The sequence below is a fragment of the Phacochoerus africanus genome, chromosome 12, assembly GCF_016906955.1.
Source record: "Phacochoerus africanus isolate WHEZ1 chromosome 12, ROS_Pafr_v1, whole genome shotgun sequence".
Classification (NCBI taxonomy): Eukaryota; Metazoa; Chordata; class Mammalia; order Artiodactyla; family Suidae; genus Phacochoerus; species Phacochoerus africanus.
In genome coordinates, this window is record NC_062555.1 from 24,954,965 (window position 1) to 24,979,411 (window position 24,447).

The 24,447-nt window shown below is 48.0% G+C and overlaps 1 protein-coding gene across 1 annotated transcript in view; it reads right to left on the reverse strand.

Annotated features, from left to right (window-relative positions):
- The window catches only part of SUSD4 (sushi domain containing 4), a 154,350-nt gene that overhangs the window by 41,782 nt on the left and 88,121 nt on the right, over nt 1-24,447 (reverse strand). The window contains exons 4-5 of the mRNA XM_047755080.1: nt 15,188-15,361; nt 10,495-10,683 (exon numbers count right to left, since the gene is read on the reverse strand). Of these exons, the coding sequence (XP_047611036.1) occupies nt 10,495-10,683; nt 15,188-15,361 (363 nt within the window). The remainder of the gene's footprint in view (nt 1-10,494; nt 10,684-15,187; nt 15,362-24,447) is intronic.

Consider the following 24,447-nt stretch of genomic DNA (forward strand, 5'->3'; position numbering starts at 1 on the left):
ATTATGACGAGAGGTCATGTACTAAAGGTGCCTGAGCAGTGCCTGGCATGAAGCAGGCACCCCAAACCTTTGAAGGGATCAGAGGACATTTTAGTTATGATGGCTACAGGGTTTTTTTTTTTTTTTTTTTTTTTGGTTTTTGGCTGGCCCAAGGCATATGGAGTTCCCGGGCTGGGGATCAGATCAAAGCTGGGGATCGAACCTGCATCCCAGGGCTCCCAAGATGCTAGCACCACAGCAGGAACTCCAATGATGGCTACAGATTGATGAGCTCATATGTCACATGCCAGGGCAGGAAGGAATAAGGCACTGTCTTGAAGTTGCTCCTAGGAATCTGAACTTCTGATTGTTCTTCTGATTCAAGAATGTAGGTGCGGAAGGAAGAGGAGGTGAGTGGCCTGGGTCCCCCATGTAGAGGCAGCACGGTGGTGCCAGAGCTGGGGTACAGGGGTGGGAACCTCGCTGGTACTCCCAGCCCCAAGGCCTCGTATAAACATGCTACCAATTCATTTCTGCAAAGGGGGTTCCAGGGTGCAGAGGGTGGGGAAAGGCAAACTGGTGATGTCTAAGGCTTTCTTTCTCTCTCTTTTTTTTTTTTTTTTGCTTCTTAGGGCCACACCCATGGCATTTGGAAGCTCCCACAGGCTAGGGGTCGAATCAGAGCTGCAGCTGCCTTCCTACACCACAGCCACGGCAACGCCACATCTGAGCCACGCTCTGCGACCTATGTCACAGCTCACCGCAACACTGGATCCTTAACCCACTGAGCGAGGCCAGGGATGGAACCTTCCTCCTCATGGATACTAGAGTTCGTTTCTGCTGTGCCACAGGGGGAACTCCCTCTAAGGCTTTCTAAGCTCCGAATTCCATGATCAATGATCCCAAACTGGCACCAATAAATCCCGCTGTGACTCAGTTCTATCATTTCCCTTGATTGACTTAACATTCAACACAGAAGTTTCCAGCTAATTAAGGGGTCCCACTCGCCACTTTCTGATTGAGGACGGGTGAGCAGGAAGGCACGAGAGACCCGACTCTCCCTTGCTTGTCAGGCTAGCCAGGCAACAGGAGGCGCACAGCTCCATGGCAGGGTGTCGGACTCTGGTTTATGGATGACACGGCGACACCTGTCCTCACCATGGACAATAATTCACAGCAGCCTTTTTCAGACAAGGCCTGGCCTCCTTTCTGTGCTTTGAAGTTTCCTTTTGTAAAATGGGAACCTCCTTGCCACAGGGAGGGCCGTGATGATACCGCGGGGTATTATTTGCCAAGGGTAAAATGCAGGACAGGTCTTAGCAGAGGGAGCCTGGATTTCTCTGCTGTCTTTTGTGTTCCTACACAGGATTCACTTTGAGGTAGAGAGTCGCTTCTGCCCAAGGCAGGCTTCCTGGAGGGAGAGATGGCGCAGGCTCCTCTTGTACTGGGACGAGTTTTGACTTGGGAGCAAGTCACACTGCAAAGGCAGCTCGGCAGCTGGGAACCCTCCCTGTTCCAGCCGGCTTTGAGTTCTGACCCCAAGTTGGAACCTTTCAAGTGATTTTACATTTGGCCAAAGTTTCTTATTTTTCCTTCTTTTCTTATATAAGGATGCAAACTTAAGAGGACCCCTGGGGGCTAGCAAGTTCTTAGGAAATCACGTGGCCGCATTGCCTATAATTGAATCTGATACTGATTCAACTTGCATCTGTGTCCATGTGGGCTGGGAATGAGTGGAAAGGGCCAGGGGGTGGGAACTCAGTGGGCTTTCTGAGTTTGGGGACTGGCTGGATTTAAAAACAAAAAGTTCTGGGAGTTCCCACCATGGCACAGCAGAAACAAATCCACCTAGAAACCATGAGGTTGTGGGTTCGATCCCTGGCCTCGCTCAGTGGGTTAAGGATCTGGCATTGCCGTGAGCTGTGGTGTAGATCACAGATGTGGCTCGGATCTGGCATTGCTGTGGCTCTGGTGTAGGCCGGCAGCTACAGCTCCTATTTGACCCCCTAGCCTGGGAATCTCCATGGGCTGCAGGTATGGGCCTAAAAAGGCAAAAGACAAAAAAAAAAAAAGTTTTGGATGTTCAGATTCTAATGAGGTCGGGTTTGCTTGTTCCTGGGAGCAATGACAGCCACAAGGCTGAAAAAGCCCACAGATATCTCAGCGCTGAGGGAACCACCACCCATAACATGGGGAACGAAACTGAAGGCGCCTACAGTTCCTGGGAAGATTTAGTCCTCTGATTGGGAAAAGCCAACACACAAGCACAGCAAACCCTCCTGGGGCCCTGAGTTCACACTCTCAGTCTTCCCGGGAAGCCCGAGTTCCTGCTGTCTTGGGGGTAAAGCCCAGGCATCTGGTGGCAGAGCCAATCCAGACAGAGCAAAAGGTGCCCACCCCCATGCCCCCAGTTCCTGCAAAACCAGAGACCCCCTTGAGAACCCCTTCCAAGGGGCCTCAGAGTAGGTGATAAGCTTCTCTACCACTAGGGGCCCAGAGAAACTTACAAAGGCAATGTTGCAAACGGAGCCCCACATGTGCAGAGAGTGAACTTCCACCGAGTGCAGGTGGGATGAGCCAGCCTAGGGGCAGAGATCTTGTGTCACAGTTTGCCTCTGTGTCCTCCGTGCCTTGCAAAATGCTCAGCACGTGGACATAAAACATTTTGCTGAACGGCATTTATTTAAAATAGCATATACCACTGATTTCGGTAATTTTCTTTTCAAACTCTGATCCCATTAAATGTTTAACGGGTCCTTTTTTTTCTAGATTTGAGCCCATCTTTTCCCCTAGAGGCTACTGAAAGAAGGAATTGTGGTTTAAGGACCCAGCCCTCTAATCTAATGGTTGGGAACCAGATGGGTCTTTAAGTGGGGAGTTCCCAACCAAGGACTCAAAATTCCAAGCTCTAGGAGTTCCCACTGCGGCGCAGCAGAAACAAATCCGACTGGTATCCATGAAGACTCAGGTTCGATCCCTGGCCTCGTTCAGTGGGTTAAGGATCTGGCATTGCCATGAGCTGTGGTGTAGGTCACAGATGTGGCTCAGATCCCACATCACTGTGAATGTGGGGCAGACTAGCAGCTACTGGCCGATTCTTCGACCCTTAGACTTCCATATGCTACAAGTGCAGCCCTAAAAAGCAAAAAAGAGAAAAAAAAATTCCAAGCTCTGGCATCAACTACCTGTCCTCCCAGCCCTCAGAAAGACGCAGTGGCGTGATCTCAGCTGTGGTTAACCTGCCCCCAGGAATTCCTGCCAGCAGACACCCAGCACACGTGTTACCTCCAGGGAATTTGAAAACCTGAATGTGAACAGAATGTTCTGAATACTTAAGGCTTTTGGATGGTTCTTCCCCATGTAGCCCGTGTTTTTCTGCAGCCACTGGCAGCCAGCATCCTCTGCAGTCCCAACATCACAGCATCAATGGGACTTCCAAGATGAGTGTATTTGCAGCCCTCCCTATAACTGTTTGTTGCAGGCTTGGCTCATCTGCTTATTTTTATGCCCCTCAATAACCTCCTATAATCCACCTTCACACCACTGGGCTGGCACGCCTTGCACAGACCGAGGCATGTTGCCTTGGCTAATGAGCTCTGCAGAGCCTCAAAATGCAGTCCTCCTGAATGAGTGAGAGGGTTAGACTCTTTCTCTTTCCCCAAAGTCCTGAGCAGAGACAAAAACCAACCAAACAAATACCAAAAACAAAACAAAACAAAACAAAAACCAACCCAAACATGCTTCTGTTTGGTTTCCAGGGAAAAGAAACAAACAACTTGTAAATTCCTAGATAGACTTTTTCATTTTCCAATTGTGATACCACCTACCAGATCCTTCCCTCTACATCGTCCAGATGCAGAAGCAGGCACGTGGTCCTTGGTAAGGAAGCTGCGGGCCGACGCGGGCTGTGCAGGAGGATGCTCGTCTCTGGGCAATGGGACCTGTCATCTTGTTCTCCCCATAAGGGTGTAAACTCTTCAAAGGAGGGAAGGATGTCCCTTTCTTTCTTTCTCTTTCTTTTTTTCTTTCTCTCTCTCTCTTTCTTTCCTTCTTTCTTTCCCTCCCTTCCTTCCTTCCTTTTTCTTCCTTCCTTTCTTTCTTTGTTTCTTTCCTTCTTTCTTTTCTTTCTCTCTCTCCTTCCCTCCCTCACTCCCCCCCCCCTTTCTCTTTCTTTCTTTCCCAGAGCCCAAGTTGGTATTGCTCTGTGCCTAGCAGGGGTCCCGTAACCACAGCTGACAACCTAGACCACCTTCTTACTGCTTACAAATGAGAAACTGCCCACATTCACTGTCAAAGGCCTTTTTTTAAAAAAACATATTTCTTGAATTGCGTGGGGGGTGGTGTGAGAAAGAGAGAGAGCGAGAGCCTTAAAGATGAAGATGGCCTGAAAATCAAAAACATTAAGATACACAGAAATATCCCACTCCTGGGCATCTACCCAGAGAAAACCATGACTCGAAAAGACACGTGTACTCCAATGTTCATTGCAACAGTACTTGCAATAGCCAAGACACGGGAACAACCTAAATGTCCATCGACAGAGGAGTGGATCAAGAAGATGTGGTACATGTACACAATGGAATATTACTCGGCCATTAAAAAGAAAGAAATAACGGTGTTTGTAGCAACATGGATGGACTTAGAAATTATCATGCTAAGTATAGTCAGTCAGACAATGAGACACCAACATCCAATGCTATCGCTGACATGTGGAATCTGAAAAAAGGACAGACGGAACTTCTTTGGAGAACAGATACTGACTCACAGACTTTGAAAAACTTACAGTTTCCAAATGAGACGGGTTTGGGGGTGGGGGGATGTACTGAGGGTTTGGGATAGAAATGCTGTAAAATTTGGTTGTGAAGATTGTTGTACAACTATAAATGTAATAAATGCATTAAGTAATAAAAAGAGATACACAGAAATAAGGAAAAGCACCCAGGCCCACCGCGAGAACAGACTCACCTTGCAGGCTCAAATTTATGCATTCATGGATTTTAAAATGACACAGACGACATTCTGGTTCAAGATTCTGTGATTTCAGGTGTTTTACCCCCGCAACTCGGCGTTGGGAAAACAGACATGAGACGGGTGTCCTCCACTTGGTGAGATGGGTGCAATAACACGGGCCCTGAAACCCATCACCCATACCTTCCTCCTGCGCCTCGGAATTCCTGCCACCTTTGGTGGAGCTGCCAGAGCTCTCCCTCCCAAATTATAAGCTTCTTCATGAAGCCGGGCACCAATCACAGGACTGTTGACACCGAGTGTGACAGGTGTCACTCGACACCGGTGCCAGTGAGGTCGGCACTGTTCCACCAGGGAGAGGAAGCACCACGTGGTGGAAAAAGCTGCGGCCAAGAGTCGGATGTATAGACACATCAGGTTGCCCTGTGTGAGGTGTCAGTCTCCAGGCGTGCGACAGGAGACACCATGCCCGAGCAGTCCGATGGCTGAGGTGAGGCTCCGCTGTGATGGGGGCACTGATGAGCCCTTGGGGACAGTGGTCAGGGCTCTGTGCCACCCAGTGGGCAGCAGGGCCTCCTCTGGACTCCCGGCCCCCTGTAGCTGGGATTTCCACCGGGAGGAAAACTGGACCCAAAGGACAAATCCTTTCCTATGAAATAACTCTTTTCTATTTTTTGAAAAATGGCTGTAAAGATATCAAATGGTAAAGAAAGCCGAGCAAATTAGATGATCCATCCTTAGGTAATGCATCTGAGTGATGAAGAGCGTGGGCTTTGAAGAGGCAAAGACCTGTTTGAGCCCCTACTTCCCCATGTACTAGCTTGTGGTTTGGGTGAGTTACTGAACCTTTAAAAACTTGCATTTGCTCATCAGTAAAATGTAGTTAAAAACAGTCCCAGACTCACAAAGGCAGTAAGGGGACTAAATGAAATACTGTATCGAACATTCTGACACACAGGAAGCTCTCAAGATTAATGGCAATTATTACTATTGTTCGGTACTTTCTCCCATGTTTGGGGATTTGTCTTATACAAACACAGTTAAAAGTATGCGAATAACCAAAGCTGCAGCTGGCAAAATAGTGTCACAATGTCATGCATAAAAGCCTGGCACTGGAGTTCCCGTCGTGGCTCCGTGGTTTAACGAACCCGACTAGAATCCATGAAGATGTGGGTTTAATCCCTGGCCCCTCTCAGTGGGTTAAGGATCCGGCCTTGCCCTGAGCTGTGGTGTAGGTTGTAGACAGGGCTCGCTCGGATCCTGCATTGCTGTGGCTGTGGTGTAGATCAGCGGCTACAGCTCCGATTCGACCCCTAGCCTGGAAACTTCCATATGCCGCGGGTACAGCCCTCAAAAGACACAAAAGACAAAAAAAGACAAAAAAAAAATCCTGGCACTTTACTCATACAGTCACCTCCAGATTCTCATTTATTATGACTCTGTACACAATTCTCAGAGCAGTAAAAATGGTAGACGCTTGACTGACCACCTACTGTGTGCTGGGCACATCACTGAATGCGTTACATGCATTGTCACACTGGATCCTCACAGTCCCACAAGGTAAGTATCCTCACCTCCCCATTTTACAGATGAGAACGAGGAGGCCGAGAGAAGCTAAGCGACTCACCCCAGGTCGAAAGGATGCAGTAGGAGACTGCGGATGCAAACCCACACTCAAATCAACACACGGCAGCACCCCTACCATCACCTGGGGCTCATGGCAGGTGAGAAAAAGCAGTGGGGCGTGGGGCAACCTGCAGGGACAGACATACTGACAGCTGATGGACGGATGGATAGAAAGCTCACAGAGACAGGCTTCCGGAGAGTTCCCACTGTGGCTCAGCAGGTTAAGAACCAACGAGTATCCACGAGGATGTGAGTTGGATCCCTGGCCTTGCTCAGTGGCTCAAGGATCCCTATGCTGCTGTGGCTTGTGGCGTAGGCCAGCAGCTGCAGCTCCAATTGGACCTCTAGCCCTGGAACTTCCAAATGCAGCAGGTGCAGCCATGAGAAAGAGAGAGAAAGCCATCTAGCAGCCGTCTGACCGCTGGCATCAGTACGCCCTCATCTATTTCAAAGCCCTGAAGAGCAACGTGATGCAAAGCACAGCGCGCTAACGGTCACCCTGCCATCAAGAGAAGCCAGACTGTGTGCTCAGGAAGACAGGAAAGTGGGGGGAGGGGAAGTGCGGGTGACACAGGAAAGGGGTGAGTACTTTCCTTCTGGACAGTGTATCTGTGTGGACCACTCGTGGTCTATTTGCATAAGTAAAGCACCACCTTTGAAACAGACACGATTCAAGAGTTAAAGAAATACCAACACCCAGACGCATCTGGATACATCTTCGAGAATCCTTACCTCTTCTTTTAACTCACTGCTTAGTTGAACCCAGTTTCTTTTGTTTGTTTGTTTTGTTTTGTTTGTTTGTTTTTGTTTTTTGCTTTTTAGGGCCGCACCTGTGGCATAGGGAGGTTCCCAGGCTAGGGGTCAAATCTGAGCTCCTGCTGCCAGCCTATAGCACGGCCACAGCAATGTGGGATCTGAGCGGCACCCACACCGTAGCTCACAGCAATTCCAGATTGGTCCCTGAGGCAATGAGCGAGGCCAGGGATCAAACCTGCATCCTCATGGATATAAGTCCGATTCATTTCCACTGTGCCACAATGGGAACCCCCAGTTTCTTTTCTTTCTTTCTTTTTTTTTTTTTGTCTTTTTATCTTTTTGCTATTTCTTGGGCCGCTTCCGCGGCATATGGAGGTTCCCAGGCTGGGGGTCGAATCGGAGCCCTAGCCATCAGCCTATGCCAAAGCCACAGCAACGCGGGATCCGAGCCGAGTCTGCCACCTACACCACAACTCACGGCAACGCCGGATCTTTAACCCACTGAGCGAGGCCAGGGATTGAACCCGCAAGCTCATGGTTCTTAGTCGGATTCGTTAACCACTGAGCCATGACGGGAACTCCCAGGAACCCCCAGACAAAATCCCCTTCAGTCCTCTCGGGGCCTCTCAGTTTAGAATCATGCCTTTGGTAGCATTTAAAGGTCTGGCAAACTAATTGCAATGGATAAGTGCAAGGAGCATGTATTTTGAAAGTAAAGACGTAAAGATTATTTTTTAAAAACTGAAAAAAGAAGGTATCAGGTGGCCGTCTAGGTACAGGCAGCTGTCACCTGAGTTTCACTCTCTCTCCCAGGCTGGCAGAGCAAAAGGGACCAGTGTCAAAGCTTGAGACTCATTTCCAATCAGAAGCACTCACAGCCTCCTGTTCAGAACCTTAGCTTGTTTCTCCTTGAAGTGAGGTTTGGTTTTATGCCTCTTCCCATCATATCCCCTTAGCTCCAGGAAAACCGCTTCTGAAGTCCTCAAATGAAGCTCATCAGAATATAACTGCACAAAAGGCATTTAAACCAAATTCCAAAAGATTTTTAAAATAGGGCTTTCCAACTGACAGGCCCTTTAACTGATCCTCTATTTCTGGTTATCTGAGTAGGGAAAAACCTTGAGGAACCAGAAAAGCCCCCATTCATCAGCAGCTACACTCACCTCACCTGCCAGTGGCGTCAGGACAGCAGAAGAGCTGTTCCTAGGAGAAATGGGGCAGGGGGTGGGGTGCCCTTGGCCCTCCTGGCAAGGGTTGCTAGATTTGACTAGGAACCATGAGGTTGCGGGTTCGATCCCTGGCCTGGCTCAGTAGGTTAACAATCCAGAGTTGCGGTGAGCTGTGGTGTAGGTCGCAGACATGGCTCGGATCTGGCATTGTTCTTTCTAGATTTGACTAGGAACCATGAGGTTGCGGGTTCGATCCCTGGCCTCACTCAGTAGGTCAACGATCCAGTGTTGCGGTGAGCTGTGGTGTAGGTCGCAGACATGGCTCGGATCTGGCATTGCTCTTGCCGTGGCACAGGCCGGCAGCTGTAGCTCCCATTATACCCCTTGCCTGTGAACCTCCACATGCTGCGAGTGCGGCCCTCAAAAGACAAAAAAGACCAAAAGAAAAAAGAAAAGAAAAGAAAATACAGGACACTCAGATATGGCCGAAGATCAGATAAACAAAGAATAATTGTTGACCATAAGTAAGTCCCATCCAATAGTTAAGACATGTTCATATTAAAAAATTATTTGTTGTTTATAGAGTTCCCATGGTGGTTCAGTGTGTTATGAATCTGACTAGCATCCATGAGGACGAAGGTTCGATCACTGACCTCGCTCAGTGGGTTAAGGATCTGGTGCTGCTGTGAGCTGTGGTGTAGGCCGATGGCTGCAACTCTGATTCAACCCCGAGCCTGGGAACTTCCATACGCTGTGGGTGCGGCCCTAAAAAGAAGAAAAAAAATTATTTGTTGGTTTATCTGAAATTCAGATTTAACTGGGTGACCTGCATTTTCTGTGACATCTCTACTATAGGCTCTGGTTCCCCAGGGGATTCTGGATGGGTGGGCTCCACCCTCCAGCCCAGGTGAACAGCAAGCACCACTTATAGCCCTGCTGGCCTTCTCACTTCTTTGGGCACCAAGCTCCCTTGTCTTCCCCTCCTCCCCTCCGTCTCTCCAAAGGGGCTCCCTGGCTCCAGCCAACCCACTCCAATCCATGGTCTCCCTTAGGAGACACCTTCCCTGATCCTCTGGCTGTCACCCCCCACAACACACCTGCTACTCTGACCTCGCCCCTCACTGAGATGCGTGTGTGGAGAAAGGGCTTGTAGGAACTTGTTGGTTTCTACATTCTAGTGTGTCTTGCTCTGTTTCCCAAGAAAACCTGCAGATGGGCTCTTGACTGAAGGTTCCTTTCATTTTTTCCCCTCCTATAGAGCTCCTCCTATCTGCTGCATCCAGATGCCAAGAAGCAAATCAGGGTTTGTTTCCTTCGATCATAACTTCAAGACCTGAATTGAAGCGAGGGCCAGACCAGCACACCCAACTTGCCTAGGAGAACTTTCTATAGACTCTACACCCAGACACTGGCCTGATTCTGCAGTGGACGCTCTGACCCCCGTGAGACTTTACACTATTGATTAGTGGTCCTCAGTGAACCATACTCAAAAATAATCATATATATTTAACAAAAACAGGGAAGAACAATCTCTCGGTTTCAGGCTTCCAAGTCTATACTTGCAGCAAAACTTTACAGCTAAGCCATAAAATGCACGGAAAGAGGAAGAAACATTGACACAACAATAAAAAAACAAGGGGTGAAATTAATGATGCCATAATACAATCTGTTTTCATTTTGTGCAGAGAAAATTAATTTTTGAAGACATTTCATTTAACCTGGCAATATTTTGCAGTTTAACCTTTGATGCTTGAAACTCTTCTCTTTCATTCCCTGTAAGCCTAAGAATCGAGGAAGGCCGGTTTTATGTGTGGTTGTTAAGTATTGCTTCATGGCCAATGGCCAGGCTTGCTGCCGCTGCTCGGGACAGAGGCAAGCAATGTGTACTCAGGGAACGAAAGTCATTGCTGACCATAATTCTCAGCTCTTTACCTCCTAGCAAAACATCCACTTCAATAAGCCAAAATTCAGTTTCCAAAAGAAGAAGATGTGTTACCTTCCAGAGCAAGGCACCGGGGTGGGCTGGATGACCAGATAAGGTTGTGTAAGCACTCGAGATACTCAGACCCCTCAAGTTTGAATCCAGGGAAGCAGTGATAGGAGATCACAGTGCCTACTGGGAAGGAGGTCTGGAATTCGGAGATGTTCACATAGCCGTTAGAAGAGGCAAGTGGTCTCAGGCAGCCTGTGATGTGGGAGAAAAACAGGGAAGAGTCTCATGAGGGCGTCTTGGCACACCGGAAAGACAAAGCACTATACTTCTTTCAGAGTCTCCCACTGTAAATGGGGCATGGCCTCCGAGGACTGCCCACCTTGGTCTTAAATACTTAGACTTCCTTATGTCCATACCTATTTTATTTGTAAAGCAGCAATTTGATTTTATATTTGCAAGTGGCATCAAGAGGGTCAGACAAGTAGGGAGGTAGTGAGGGAGGGCTGCAGATCAGGACACCACTACCGAGTGGATCCAGTCCTGACTGCGTATTAGAATCACCTGAGGAATTTCTTTTTTCTTTCTTTCTTTTTTAGGGCCGCACCTGCGGCATATGGAAGTTCCCAGGCTAGAGGCTGTATCAGAGCTACAGCTTCCAGCCTACACCACAGCCACAGCAATGCAGGATCCAAGCTGCACCTGTGACCTAGACCGGAGCTCACAGCAATGCCAGATCTTTGACTCACTAAGCCAGGGATGAAACCTGCATCCTCATGGATACTAGTCAGGTTCCTAACCCAGTGAGCCACAATGGGAACTCCTGGAAATTCTTAAAAATACCAATGCCCAGCCCTGTGCCCTGGGTCAGTGTATAGCCTGGAGCCCCTATCTTTTTTCTTTCTTTTTTGCTTTTTAGGGCAGCACCCGCAGCATATGTACATTCCCAGGCTAAGGGTTGGGAACTGGAGCTGTAGCTGCCTGTCACAGCCACGGCCACATCCACAGCTGGGAACTGGAGCTGTAGCTGCCTGTCACAGCCATGGCCACATCCACAGCCATAGCCACATGGGATCTGAGCCGCACCTGTGAACTATGGCTCATGGCAATGCCAGACCTTTAACCCATTGAGAGAGGCCAGGGATTGGCCCCACATCCTCCTGGATATTAGCTGCGTTCGTAACCCGCTAAGCCGCAAAGGGAACTCCCAACCCCTATCTTTTATTATTATTATTGTTATTATTATTATTATTATTATTATTATTATTATTACTATTATGTCTTTTTAGGGACGCACCCACAGCATAAGGAGGTTTCCAGGTTATGGGTCGAATCAGAGCTGCAGCCACAGCAACACCAGATCTGAGCCACATCTGTGACCTACACCACAGCTCATGGCAATGCCACATCTTTAACCCCTTGAGTGAGGCCAGGGATTGAACCTGTGTGCTCATGAATGTTAGTCACATTTTGTTCCTGCTGAGCCACGAAGGGAACTCCCACCCCATCTTATTTTTAAGCTCCCCAAGTAACCTTACAATGCCGCCAGGTCTGAGAACCAATGAGGTGCCAGCTGTTTCAGTGCTGGTGGGAGGCGGGGGCGTGAGGAGGCTGGGATGCAAACTGGGTTCCATGGCAGCAGGTAACAGAACAGACACCTGCCTGACACGATGTGATTAAAGTTTTGAAAGTCCAGTTGGGCTTTAGGTGCGAGAGGAAAGTAACATGCAGCAAAGTGGTTCTCACACTGAGAGCCACCCAGACAGAGGGCTTGTAGAACACACTGCTGCCCTCTACCCAGCCCCCCGAGCTTCTGGTTCAGTAGGTCCGGGTGAGACCCAAGCATCTGCACCGTCAAAGGTTTCCAGGTGCTGCTGCTCTCACTGCAGGCCTGGGTCCCAGGCTTTGAGCAGCCCTGTTGTGGTGAGTCTGCACCAGGCACACCATTCTTAGTGAACCTGAGACCTGGACCCCGGCTTCTGCAAAACAGCAGCTGCCTTTTCGTCCTGCGGCCTGTGCAGCCCGGTGGAACATTCCCAGTGGTTCAACATCCCCCTCTGTGTGGCGTCTGCTGTGATCACGGCATTTCGTACTGGCTTCGGCAGCCTCACTGGAGGGAATAATGACCCAGCAGAGCTGGTGCTCTTCCCGGGGAGAATTAATTGTGTGTGAAGGAAATAATGTATAACGGAAATACCCACTTTCCCTTCTAATCGCCAAGTACAAAGTATGCGGTAGGCGCTGCAGCACAATCAGACTCTTCTTCTAAGCCGACTCTGTTACAGATCGCGAGCCTGGGAGAGCTCCGGGTTTAGCACATCCTTTGGGTCAGCGCCCGGGTAGATGGGGTCTGTCTCGGGGTGAGCCCAAGGCAGTGAGGGGGGCAGAACACAAGGGGTATTTACGCCGGGGCTGTGCAAGTGCCAAACTGGTGTCCTGGAGCCTGCAGACCCCACAGACCCCGAAGACCCCTCAGGATGGGCCACATCAGAAAGGCAGGGTGCCCAGCCATCCTTCTGGGCAGCCCCAATGGCCTGCGATGCTCCCCCCGCCCACCATCCCGGAGCTGAAAACTGACAACGTTCATGGTAAAAGTGAAGTGTGCGTGGGTCGGGGGAGGTTGGCCATCAGAAATAAACTAGATCAATAATGGAGAAAAAATGGTAACCAAATTAACAGGAAGAAGGGAATGTGCTAGAACCCTAGGCAGGGCTCCAATGAGTGGCCCTCCTGGGAAGGAGGGTGGTCCTAAGCTACCCTCAAAGATAAACTGCATCCTCTAGAGAAACACTAACTCCGACCCACAGGGAGCAGGAGGCATTGGAACGTGCCTCTCCACAACACAAAGTTCCCTGGGGGAAAACGGCCTTGGAACAGTGCCCCCCCACCCCCCCCAAAAGGAGACGGAAAGGGGCTGTAACATATGCAGCTAATCAAGAGGAAAAGCTAGGCTCACCCTTGGTTGGAGACAGCCTGTCCTAAAATACAGGGGAAAACTGGCTTCTGCTCAATAGTTCAATGTGGTTTCTATTTGCACTTCTAGATAATAGAGAGAAGGCTCCTCAGGCTTTAGCCCCTGGATCTATAGGTGCAAATAATAGTTACAGGATGAACCGTCACTCCAAGGGCCAATTATATTCCCCCCCTGGGGGCTCGAGAGGTGTGTCAGGCTGTCTAAGGCAACCCCTGCGTGCGTGCGGTGCCTGGGCAGGCAGGTGGCAAGGTGCTGGGGTTGGAGGGGACCACGGCCCAGACCAGGGGCACCTCCTTGGTGGAGACAGAGGGCTCTGGGGAGGGATGAAGGTGGGCTGTGGGGTGTATGGCTGTTTGGAGAAGCACACCCCTTAAGAGTAGCTGGCCAGCTCTTCTCTTGTTGCAGAAATCATCAAAGCTGTGTTTTGACCGGGATTTAGTAAGGGAGGGGAGGGGCAGGAGGGGCCAGACAGAGCCAGCAGAAGCCCAATTCCTAACTCTGGACAATGACACCCCAAGACGTCTATTGCCATAAGGCATTTTGAAAACGTCACCAGGGGCAAAAAGAACTCCTAAAAAGCATGTTGTGTTTAGAGTCATAAAAGGAAACCGAAAGGGTGGGAGAACCAAAAGATAAATGGAAAATATGAAAGAAAGAAGTGGCCAGAGTCCAAAATAATTTTCCTGGCTGATTCTCAGATGGTGGGACAGGACGGGAAGGAATCAGTGGTTCAGCAAGTTCATTTGAATAAAGCACCCCACCTAAAAGCCAGCTGCTGATTCTGTGAACAGTCTCCCAGAGTGTAAGTACAGCATGCATCTCCTTAAAAAATGTAACACACAATGTGCTAAACAACACAGGAAGCTTCTGGGTCGGGGGGGGGGGAGGGGCGGCAGGCGGATGAGGCCCTGGGCTGCCTCTGCCCCCTAATCCTGAAGCTTTTGTTTCTTTGAGGGGCCATGACTCCTCAACTCTCGCATAAGGAAACGATTTATTTCCAACTCTGGGGCACGCAAAGCAGTAACAGAGCCTGCCAGTCGTGGTTTCCCAGCATCAAGTTAGCATCCGTCCCGACTTTAACATGCCAGTGCTTTTGGTGCAAAGAAGATTCCTCGCCCTCTCCCTTGCATTATGAATTATGCATGGACTTCTTGGTCCTTTGGTCCAAGTCCCACGTCAAAAAAAATAACATCGGAATTAATGCGAACTTGAGGGCTTATTTTCACAAACAGGGTCCTCTGGTTCCACTAGGCAAATTTAAAAAATGCAAGAGGATATATATTCACTGTATGGTCTGGATGAAATTTGAATTTGATTATTTTTCTGCTCCTCATGCATTATAAAAAAGGATAACATTATTAAGAGAAAATAGCCTCTGTAAGACTGGCTTTACATATATTCGCACCACTACGGAAATCGGTATAAAGGCTCTGTTATTCCCATTAAATATGCAATTGTTTGTCATTGTGTTCCCAGCCCAGCTACAAGGCTCCTACTTCTGCAATTACGTTTGGTTTCATGGGGAACAGAGACATCCGACATGCTGGAGAATAAGGCGTTTCTCACTTAAACTTTAAAGCTGGGTCTACAGAGCTGGAAAGAACCCCAGGGAGCGATGTGGAGATGCCGAGAACAGAGCTTTGGAGATCAGAATGTGGTACGGCTGAACCACGGGGTGTGTGTGGCTTTGTGTTTCTCTCTGGCATCTTACTGGGTAAACGAGTCCACACTCTACAATCACATCTGCAAAAAGAAGAGCAGAGAGGCGCAGCCTCCGCCCGGTACCTTGACAGATGGGCAGATTGTCCCACGTTCCGTCATCGCGACATAACGAAACCACGTTGTACAGGTCAGGGTAACGAATCTTGAAGCCTTCGTGACAAGTGATGATTAACTTGTCTCCATGTCTGTATGTCTTGTTATGAATCTCAGCATCTTCGATTTGCGGGATACGGCAATCTACAATTGGGTAAAGGGGATACGTTATTTTTGGAGTTTAAACCAGGTTGTGGTTCACGGCTTCACAAGAAAGCTCTTCTTTTCAGATCTGGTCTCTACCTACATGGCAATCTGAGAAGTGATTCCTTATCTATCACAAGGCTCGGGTCCCAGTACCGAATAAAAGAACCGGTTTCAAGGGGAAACAGAGAGAGGGACTGAGGGGGCGGAGGTCCAGGCCCAAAAGAAACTGTTTCCTGCCTGGGATAGGTCACACCTGACAGCTGAGCTTATAATTTTGGAAACGAGTGAACAAAGACAGAGGCTGGGGCTTCACCTGAACTCTCAATCTGTCTGTACACTTGGCCATGAGTGTGGATGGAGTGCGGTGTGATGCAGCCTGGCTGGCTGGTCTCCTGAGCCTCTGCCTGGGGGATGAGGGGCTGAGCTTGATGAGAAAATGTGCTCTGCAGAACTGCAGGGGGCTGAGCCGTGGGTGCATCTGCTCTTGGCCTTTCCCGTCCTCCTTATCTGTGTCTAAAAAGATAATAAATGGAGCAGCACATCCTACTGCCAGTATCACAAAGGCTCAGAGGAAGCAAGGATGGGGTCAGCGCCTGGGAGGGCAAGAGGCAACGCAGGAGTCAGGAGAAGGGCGGTGGGGGAAGGATGAGCCCACATGAGAAAATGATTAAAAGATAAAAGAGAATGAAGGTAACTCTGAGTTTACCCTACAGGCCACTCAAGTCTTCTGCCAAGTTGGATCCAGGTTCCCCTGCCCCCACCCCCACCCCCACCCCAAACACCCACCCTTAAAATCCCACCCATCTGGTATGAGGTACCTTGGTCTCACCATCACCTGCGGGCACATTCTGTTGAAGGTCTCTGATTTTACGGGCATGTATGCGTGTAAGCCTGAGCCATTTATTTCTACCTTTATTTATTTATTTATTTAGTCCTTTTAGGGCCACACCCACGGCATATGGAGGTTCCCAGGCTAGGGGTCTGATCCGAGCTACAGCTGCCGGCCTACACCACAGCCACAGCAACGCAGGATCCAAGCCGTGTCTGCGACCTCCACCACAGCTCATGGCAACACTGGCTCCTTAACCTACTGACCGAGGCCAGGGATCGAACCCACAACCTCATGGTTCCTAGTCGGATTCGTTCCTGCTGCGCCACAACAGGAACTCCCTATTTCTACCTTTAGAGTCAGGTAGATGAGTTGTGTTCCCAGTTTGTTGCTTCCTACTTTTTTTTGAAGCAAGGCAACATTTTGAAACAGCACTTTGAGAAACCGCCAGAAATTTCTCAGTGGGTTTCTCAGCCACTCCCTAAAGCCTATGGAATCCAGAAAAGGCTGGAATTGTCTTAATAGGAAGCCTGGTCCTTAAGTTCCTCTAAGCTTTGAAGAGTCAGCTGTAAGGTGCTAACCCTTAGATGCAGGTGGCTGGCTGGTGGATGGCTTGGGTTGGGGGGAAGGGGGAATGTGGGTGGCTTTACAAAGTGCATGTCCCAGGAATTTTTTTTTTGGCTGCCCCACAGCATATGGAATTCCCAGGCCAGGGATCAGATCTGAGCTGTAGTCGTGACCTAAGCCGCAGCTGCAGCATCACTGGATCCTTAACCTACTGCACCAGGCTGGGGGTCAAACTTGCATCCCAGTGTTCCCAAGATGCTGCCAATCCTGTCATGCCACAGTGGGAACTCTGTCCCAGGAGCTTTGACATGGGGCTGTGGCTGGGTTTACTGGGAGCACTCTGACGACGGCCTCTGGAAAACAGGACATCAGTGATGGGAAAACCTGGGACAGGAAAGGGCCCCCCAGGCAGAGGAGAGCCCTGGCAGCTGGAGCAAAGGGGTGGCAGCCATTCACCATCTCCTATGGGTCCTCCAGGGCCAAAGCCCTGCAAGCCCAGCTCTGCCTTTATCTCAGCCCTCGTTAGCACCCTTAGCTTGAGGGCAGGGACTGTGTTGCCACTGCCTCTGACACACTTCCTGTGTCGCCAGACCTGTGCATACACCTGGCAGAGAAGAAACCCACGTGGACCTTTGCCAGAGAATCCTGTGAGCCCACAGCCCCCTGCTTTCAGGGCGGCTCTGGCAGCTAAGCCTTCCCTGGAGGAAACCCATCACCAGCCCTTCCCTGTGCCTGTGGATGTCAAGAGAGTCTTGGCTGGAGAACTGGGTTCTGGTTTCAATTTTACCTCTCGTTTTTGCATTTCAGGCTATGGAAAGAGGTCTTATGGCTGTTCCTGTTTAATCAACAGTTATTCTACCAGAATAGCAGAATCCCTCCCAAATCGGTCCCAGAATAATCGTGACTGGAGTCACAGAAAACTGACAGCTCTCGGCACACCACTGCTGCCTTCTTCTTAGGGGAAAATGGGAATGACATTTTTTTCAATTATCACTATGCAGAAATTACTCACAGCAAATAAAAACACACTTATCAAGGCACCCGTCTGTAAAATCTGGGCTGTAAATAAGAGCCTGTGGCAGTCATTTATATGACTAAACAACTATTTTCATGATTGATTTAAAACTTGTTCATGAATTAACCAGTATACTCAGGGGGTGGCCAGCTAGAGGCAGTGAACGCAATGGACAGAAATGTCCATTTGGATTGTGACATATGGGCAGTGGCTGACCAGGAGCAGAAGCACCCAAGCTTTGTTTCCAAGGGTGGTTTCTCTGCATAGGGCTCTGTAGTAAGAACTTCTCCTTAGAACTTCATGGACGTCCTGTTTCAGCTCAGCGGATTATGAACCCAACTAGTATCCATGAGGATGTGGGTTTGATCCCTGGCCTCGCTCAGTGGATTAGGGATCCAGTGTTGCCGTGAGCTGCGGTGTAGGTTGTAGATGCAGCTCAGATCTGATGTTGCTGTGGCTGTGGTGTAGGCCGGCAGCTGCAGCTCTGATTCAACCCCTAGCCTGGGAACTTCCACATGCCACAGGTGGAGCCCTAAAAAGAAAAAAAAAAAAAGCCAAAAATTCTTCACGTGACCATAATAAGCAGGAGTTGGGGGCTGTGTTCAAAGGGAAACCAGTAATTATGTACTCTCCTCAAGGAAGACTTAGCATAGCAGAGTTCCCACCGTGGCAAAGTGGAAAGGAATCCAACTAGTATCCACGAGGTTGCAGGTTCGATCCCTAGCCTCGCTCAGCAGGTTAAGGATCTGGCATTGCCATTAACTGTGGTATAGATCAAAGATGCAGCTCAGATCTGATGTTGCTGTGGCTATGTTATAGGCCAGCAGCTGTAGCTCCAATTGGACCCCTAGCCTGGGAACCTCCATATGCTACGGGAGTGGCCCTAAAAAGCAAAAATAAATAAATAAATAAAAGAACCAATCTACTGTGTGAGAGGATCCCCATGTCACCTGAGGAGTCAGAAGCTGGAGTTCACACTCCACCAAGGCAGAGCCGCCAGGCAGGGCTGTGCCCTCGAGTTTAAGAACAAAATTCAGACAGACCAGCTCTAACAAAGCCTAAACTAAACCTTGACAGCAGAAAATACCACCCAGAGACTTTCTGTTTTTTTTTTTTAAATCCACCATGTCTGGCACCCAATCCCCCCACTAAGGAGGGTGACGAAGAAAGAAGAAAGCAGCTGAAACAGGCAGAGGTCCCAACCAGGTATCAGTAGCAGTAAACAACTCTGAATCTTATTTCCACGAAAATAAAGACACCAGAATCCTTAGTAGCTGAAAATACACCTATAATATTCACTGCTTCTAAAGTTTCAAACAGGAATAACATGATTTTTCTATAGCACAAATGCATCCAGCCGACAGAAAGAATTTGTAAAAGCCACTTTAGAAATAGTGTTACCAAGGACTGAGAAACAGTTTACCATAACTGATTTTGTCAGGTAGACTCAGGTCAACAGTCAAAACAGCTCTTGTTTGCAGGGCATAAATGTGCAGCTTGGAGCTCTAACTTGAGGCATATCAAAAGCCTCCATTCCAGAAATCCCCTTTCACTAGCCTACCATTAGGGTTGTTTCTGTATCCTGCTTCTAGTAACAACGAGGATTTAATACAATAAATAAACGCATGAGGAGTTCCCGACGGGGCGCAGCAGAGGTGAGTCCGACTGGGGACCATGAGGCTGCGGGTTTGATCCCCGGCCGCGCTCAGCGAGTCGGGGGTCCGGCGTTGCCGTGGGTTGTGTTGTGGGTTGAGGATGCAGCTGGGATCTGATGTTGCTGTGGCTGTGGTGTAAGCTGGCGGCTAAGCTCTGATTGGACCCTTAGCCTGGGAACCTCCATGTGCCATGGGTGTGGCCCTAGAGAGACAAAAAGATAAAAGAGTAAAAAAATGAAAAAAATAAAAAATTAATGAGTGGAGCAAAGGCCCTAAGGCAGTACTACGCATCTACACCTACGTACAAATCAACTGCTCAGATTAGCTGCAGAGAGCAGAGTCCTAAAGGATGGAGCAGGAAAGAGCAAAGGACATTTTATTTGTTTGTTTATTTATTTATTTGTTTGTTTAATTTTATTTTTAGGGCCACACCTGTGGCAAATGGAAGTTCCCAGGCCAGGAGTTGAATCAGAGCCACAGCTGCCGGCCTGCACCACAGCCAGGGCAACATGGGATCTGAGCCACATCTGTGACCTATGCTGCAGCTTGCAGCATTGCCAGATTCTTAACCCACTGAATGAGGCCAGGGATTGAACCGACATCCTCAGGGACGCTATGTCAGGTTTTCATCCTGCTGAGCCACAATAGGAACTCCTAAAGACATGTTAAAGAATATGCGCCATCTGTTAGATGTCCTACTCTTTAAAATATTAGCTATGCAGGAAAACAAATCTGATTCCTTAAAAATGCCAAATTTCAAAATCAATACACTCCCCTCCAATTGTTCCTAGGAATCTGAATAAATGATACTAAAATTCACAATTCATATTGATGTACTAAAGGCTCTGAAAGTCTTGCTGCCAAGAATTCTACTGACCAGAGTTCTCGTCGTGGCTCAGTGGAAATGAATCTGAGCAGTATCCATGAGGACGCAGGTTCGATCTCTGGCCTCACTCAATGGGTTAAGGATCCGGCGTTGCCGTGAGCTGTGGTGTAGGTCGCAGGCGAGGCTCAGATCTGGTGGTGCTGTGGCTGTGGTGAAGGCGGGCAGCTGTAGCGCCAATTTGACTCTTAGCCTTGGAACTTCCATATGCCAACAGCTGGTGCGGCCTAAAAAGACAAAAAAAAAAAAAAGAATTCTACTGATCTTGTTCAAGCCAGATTTTGCGAAGAGCGTTATTCATCCACCCACTGGTTCATTCATTCACTGAGTTACTGAGCACCTGTTTTAGGTCCAGGGCATTCCAGGGGCTGGGGACAGAGAAAAAGTCAAGAATCCTATGCTTATGGCCCTTGCGTGGAGGAAGACTGCTAACAGGTGGATTATCAGGTGAGTGAGCTCGCAAATAACAGGCAATGATCTCTTTGATGATGAACACACAAGGTAATGTGATAGGGACTGACCCAGGGACAGAAAAGGCGCCTCTCAGGAAATTACATTTATTAAGCTGAGACCTAATGACAAGAAGAATCCAATCATGTGTGAATCCGGGAGAAGAGTATTTCAGGTGGGAGGAACAGCAACTACAACGGCCAGGAAAGAGCTTGGGGTCCTTAAAATCACAAAAGAATATCAGTGTGTCTGGAGGAAAGCACGGAGGAGATGGAAAAGCCAGATCATCCAGGGCCTTGGAGATGAGGGCAGAGGATCCTGTTTCATTTTAGAGTGACGGGAGCTACTGGTGCCTCTAAAGCCTGGGCCAGGACATGCTCGGTGTGTCGTGTGAGTAGGTGCAGCAAAGGGCCAGCCTTGCCCAGTTTTGGTCTTTGCCCTCAGCTCCTGGGAAGTTCCCTCTATGCCCTTGGAATGTCCTGAGATGAGTGTCTTTGTTTATCTGGAGCTTCCAGGCCCTGCCAGATGTGCATGCTAACAATGGGATTTGGGCCAGGGAACACGGACTTCAGGCAGTATCAGCTCCACTCTTGGAAGAACCGGAGACACAAAAAGTGGCCACAGCAATGTCTACATGCCCACGCCCCAAATAAAACACTGGACACCAAGTCTCGGGTGAGCTTCCCCAGGGGTCAGTACTCTGTGTGTGTTGACACACACAGTGGCTGGGAGAAAAGTCACTGTGTGTGTGAATCCACTCAGAGGACAACTGGAGGCTCATGCCTGGTGACTCTTGGACCCGTGTCTGTCTCTCTCCTTGGCTGATTTCAATCTGTGTCCTTTCACTCTAATAAACCATAATCATGAGTATCATCAGTGCTTCTAGGGAACTACTGGACCTGAGGATGGCCTTGGGGACTTCCAAACTTGTAGCTGGAATCAGAAGTGACAGTCTGGGGGACTCCCGAACTTGCAGTTGGTTTCAGAGGTGATGGTGGTTTTTGACCCTCAAACGCTGCACCACAGAAGGCTTTGTTCACTCATTATCTACCACCATCCCTCCGAATCACTGTTCTGTGTCGGTGCTGTTCCACACACGCCTGTTCCCTGCAATAGAACTCAGAGAACGTGGCCCAGACCACCACTGGCTACGCGGGATCAGGATGAAGATGCCAGATGGAATCAACTGTGGCTGATGATGTCATCAGGAACACACAACATAAGGCAGAGAAAAGCAGAGGCAAGAGTGATGCTCTTCAGAAAGGAGACGACTGGACAGAGTGGGTGCTTTATGGCAAAAGAGGCACCACCACCACGGGTAGTTTTGCTGTGGGAGCAGGACTAGTTCAGGCTGTTTCTTTTTTATAGGATACTGACTCTCACGGAACGTGAAGAACAGGATGTTCAAGACCTCATGGCTCTTAGCGCAATGTTAACATGGAACTGTCTCCAGGCCATGCTTAAACCACTGAGCAGTAGCCTGTGGCAGAGAGAGGGACACAGTAAAGTTACTACAAGTAAACACGTTTCTTGTACGTAGCGTTTTTCTTTGACTTATAGATTGCTATATTTTATTTATTTGTGGTTGACAAAGGCATCTAGTATTTGTTTTGCTATTTAAAGTATTTCCTTTTACAGTTAACGCTTGAATAGTAATTTTTCTTGTGTTCTTAGCTGTCTACTCTCAAACATTTCTTTTTCTTTTTCTTTTTTTTTTGTCTTTTCTAGGACCACTCCACGGCATATGGAGGATCCCAAGCTAGGAGTCTAGTCGGAGCTGTAGCCACCGGCCTACGCCAGAGCCACAGCAATGCAGGATCCAAGCCGTGTCTGCAACCTACACCACAGCTCACGGCAATGCCGGATCCTTCACCCACTGAGCGAGGCCAGGGATCGAACCTGTAACCTCATGCTTCCTAGTCGGAGTCGTTAACCCCTGAGCCACGACGGGAACTCCTCTCATACATTTCTTTTAAGCATACATAGAACATTTACAAAAACTGGCCATACTGTGGCATAAAGAAAGTCTCCACACATTTTGAAAGACTGAAATTTTTCTGTTTTCTGGCCATGGTGAAATGAAAATAGAAATGCATACAGTCATCCCTAAGTATCCAGGGGGTACTGGTTCCAGTGAGGAACTCCTCCCACAGCATGGATACCAAAATCTGTGGATGCTGAAGTCCCTTACATAAAATGGCAAAGTATTGGCATACGACCTATTCACATCCTCCTGTACTTCAAATCATCTCTCGATTACTTGTAGTACCTAATACCATGTAAATGATATGTAAATAGCTGCAAATAATAATATAAATGCTAGGTAAATAATTGCCAGTGTGCAGCAAATTCAAGTTTTGCTTTTTGGAACTTTCTAGAATTTTTCTGTGTGTGTGTGTGTGAGAATATTTTCCTTCTGAGGTTGGTTGAATCCTCAGTGGAATCCTAGCAGAACGTGTGGATACAGAAGGCAGATCCTTTGGAAATTCAGTAAAATCCCCAAATGTCTGGAAATTAAGTAATACCTTTCTAAATAATCCATGGGTCCAAAGAGAAATCATGGTAAAAAGAAAAGTACTTTGAATCAAATAACAATGAAAATGCTACATATTAAAATGCATTCCCTCCAATCATAAATGCGCATATTAGAAAAAGAGAAATATCTGAAAATCAAGAGTGTATATCTTACAGTTGGTTAGAGTTTGCTAAGAACATTAAGTTTTCTACACATAGTAGATTGTTCTATAAATTGCTAAGAGAGAAACATTTAAAATTTTCATTGTGATTGTGGACTTGTCCTTAAAGTTCCATTAACTTTTGCTTTATATATTTTGAGGTATATTACTAGGAACACAAAAATTTAGAATCCAATATTAAGTACCCAAATTAAGAATTCCTCTAGAAAAGTTAGAAAAAAGACAGCTGAACCTAAAGACAGTACAAGGAAGTAAATAATAATGAAAAGAGCAAAAGCATTAATGAAATGGGAAAAGAAACATACATAAGAGAAAATCCACAAACCCAAAAGCTGGTTCTTTGAAATCAATATAATTGATATATCACTGATGAAACTGATTAAGAAAAAAAAAAGAGGCCACACACAACCATAAAAGAATAAAGCAGGAACACCTCACAAATGCTGATTTGAAAAATAAAAAAAGTTATGGAAAACTTTACACCAAGAAATTAGAAATTTTATTTATTTATTTATTTATTTATTTATTTAGTCTTTTTGCCATTTCTTGGGCCGCTCCTACGGCATATGGAGGGTCCCAGGCTAGGGGTCCAATCGGAGCTGTAGCTGCCAGCCTACGCCAGAGCCACAGCAACTCGGGATCCGAGCTGCACCTGCAACCTACACCACAGCTCACGGCAATGCCGGATCCTTAACCCACTGAGCAAGGCCAGGGATCGAACCCGCAGCCTCTTGGTTCCTAGTCGGATTCGTTAACCACTGAGCCACGACGGGAACTCCAAGAAATTAGAAATTTTAGATTCAACTGAATTCCTAAAACAAATGAACAAAAACTGTACAATTTACCAAAACTGACGCAAGAAAAAACTGAAAGTGGTTATAATCCTAAAAAGTATAGAATAAACTGAATTCAAAACTAAAAACCTTCTCACAAAGGCAACTCTAGGTGGCTTTCCATGAATTACACTAAACATTTAAGGAAGAAATAG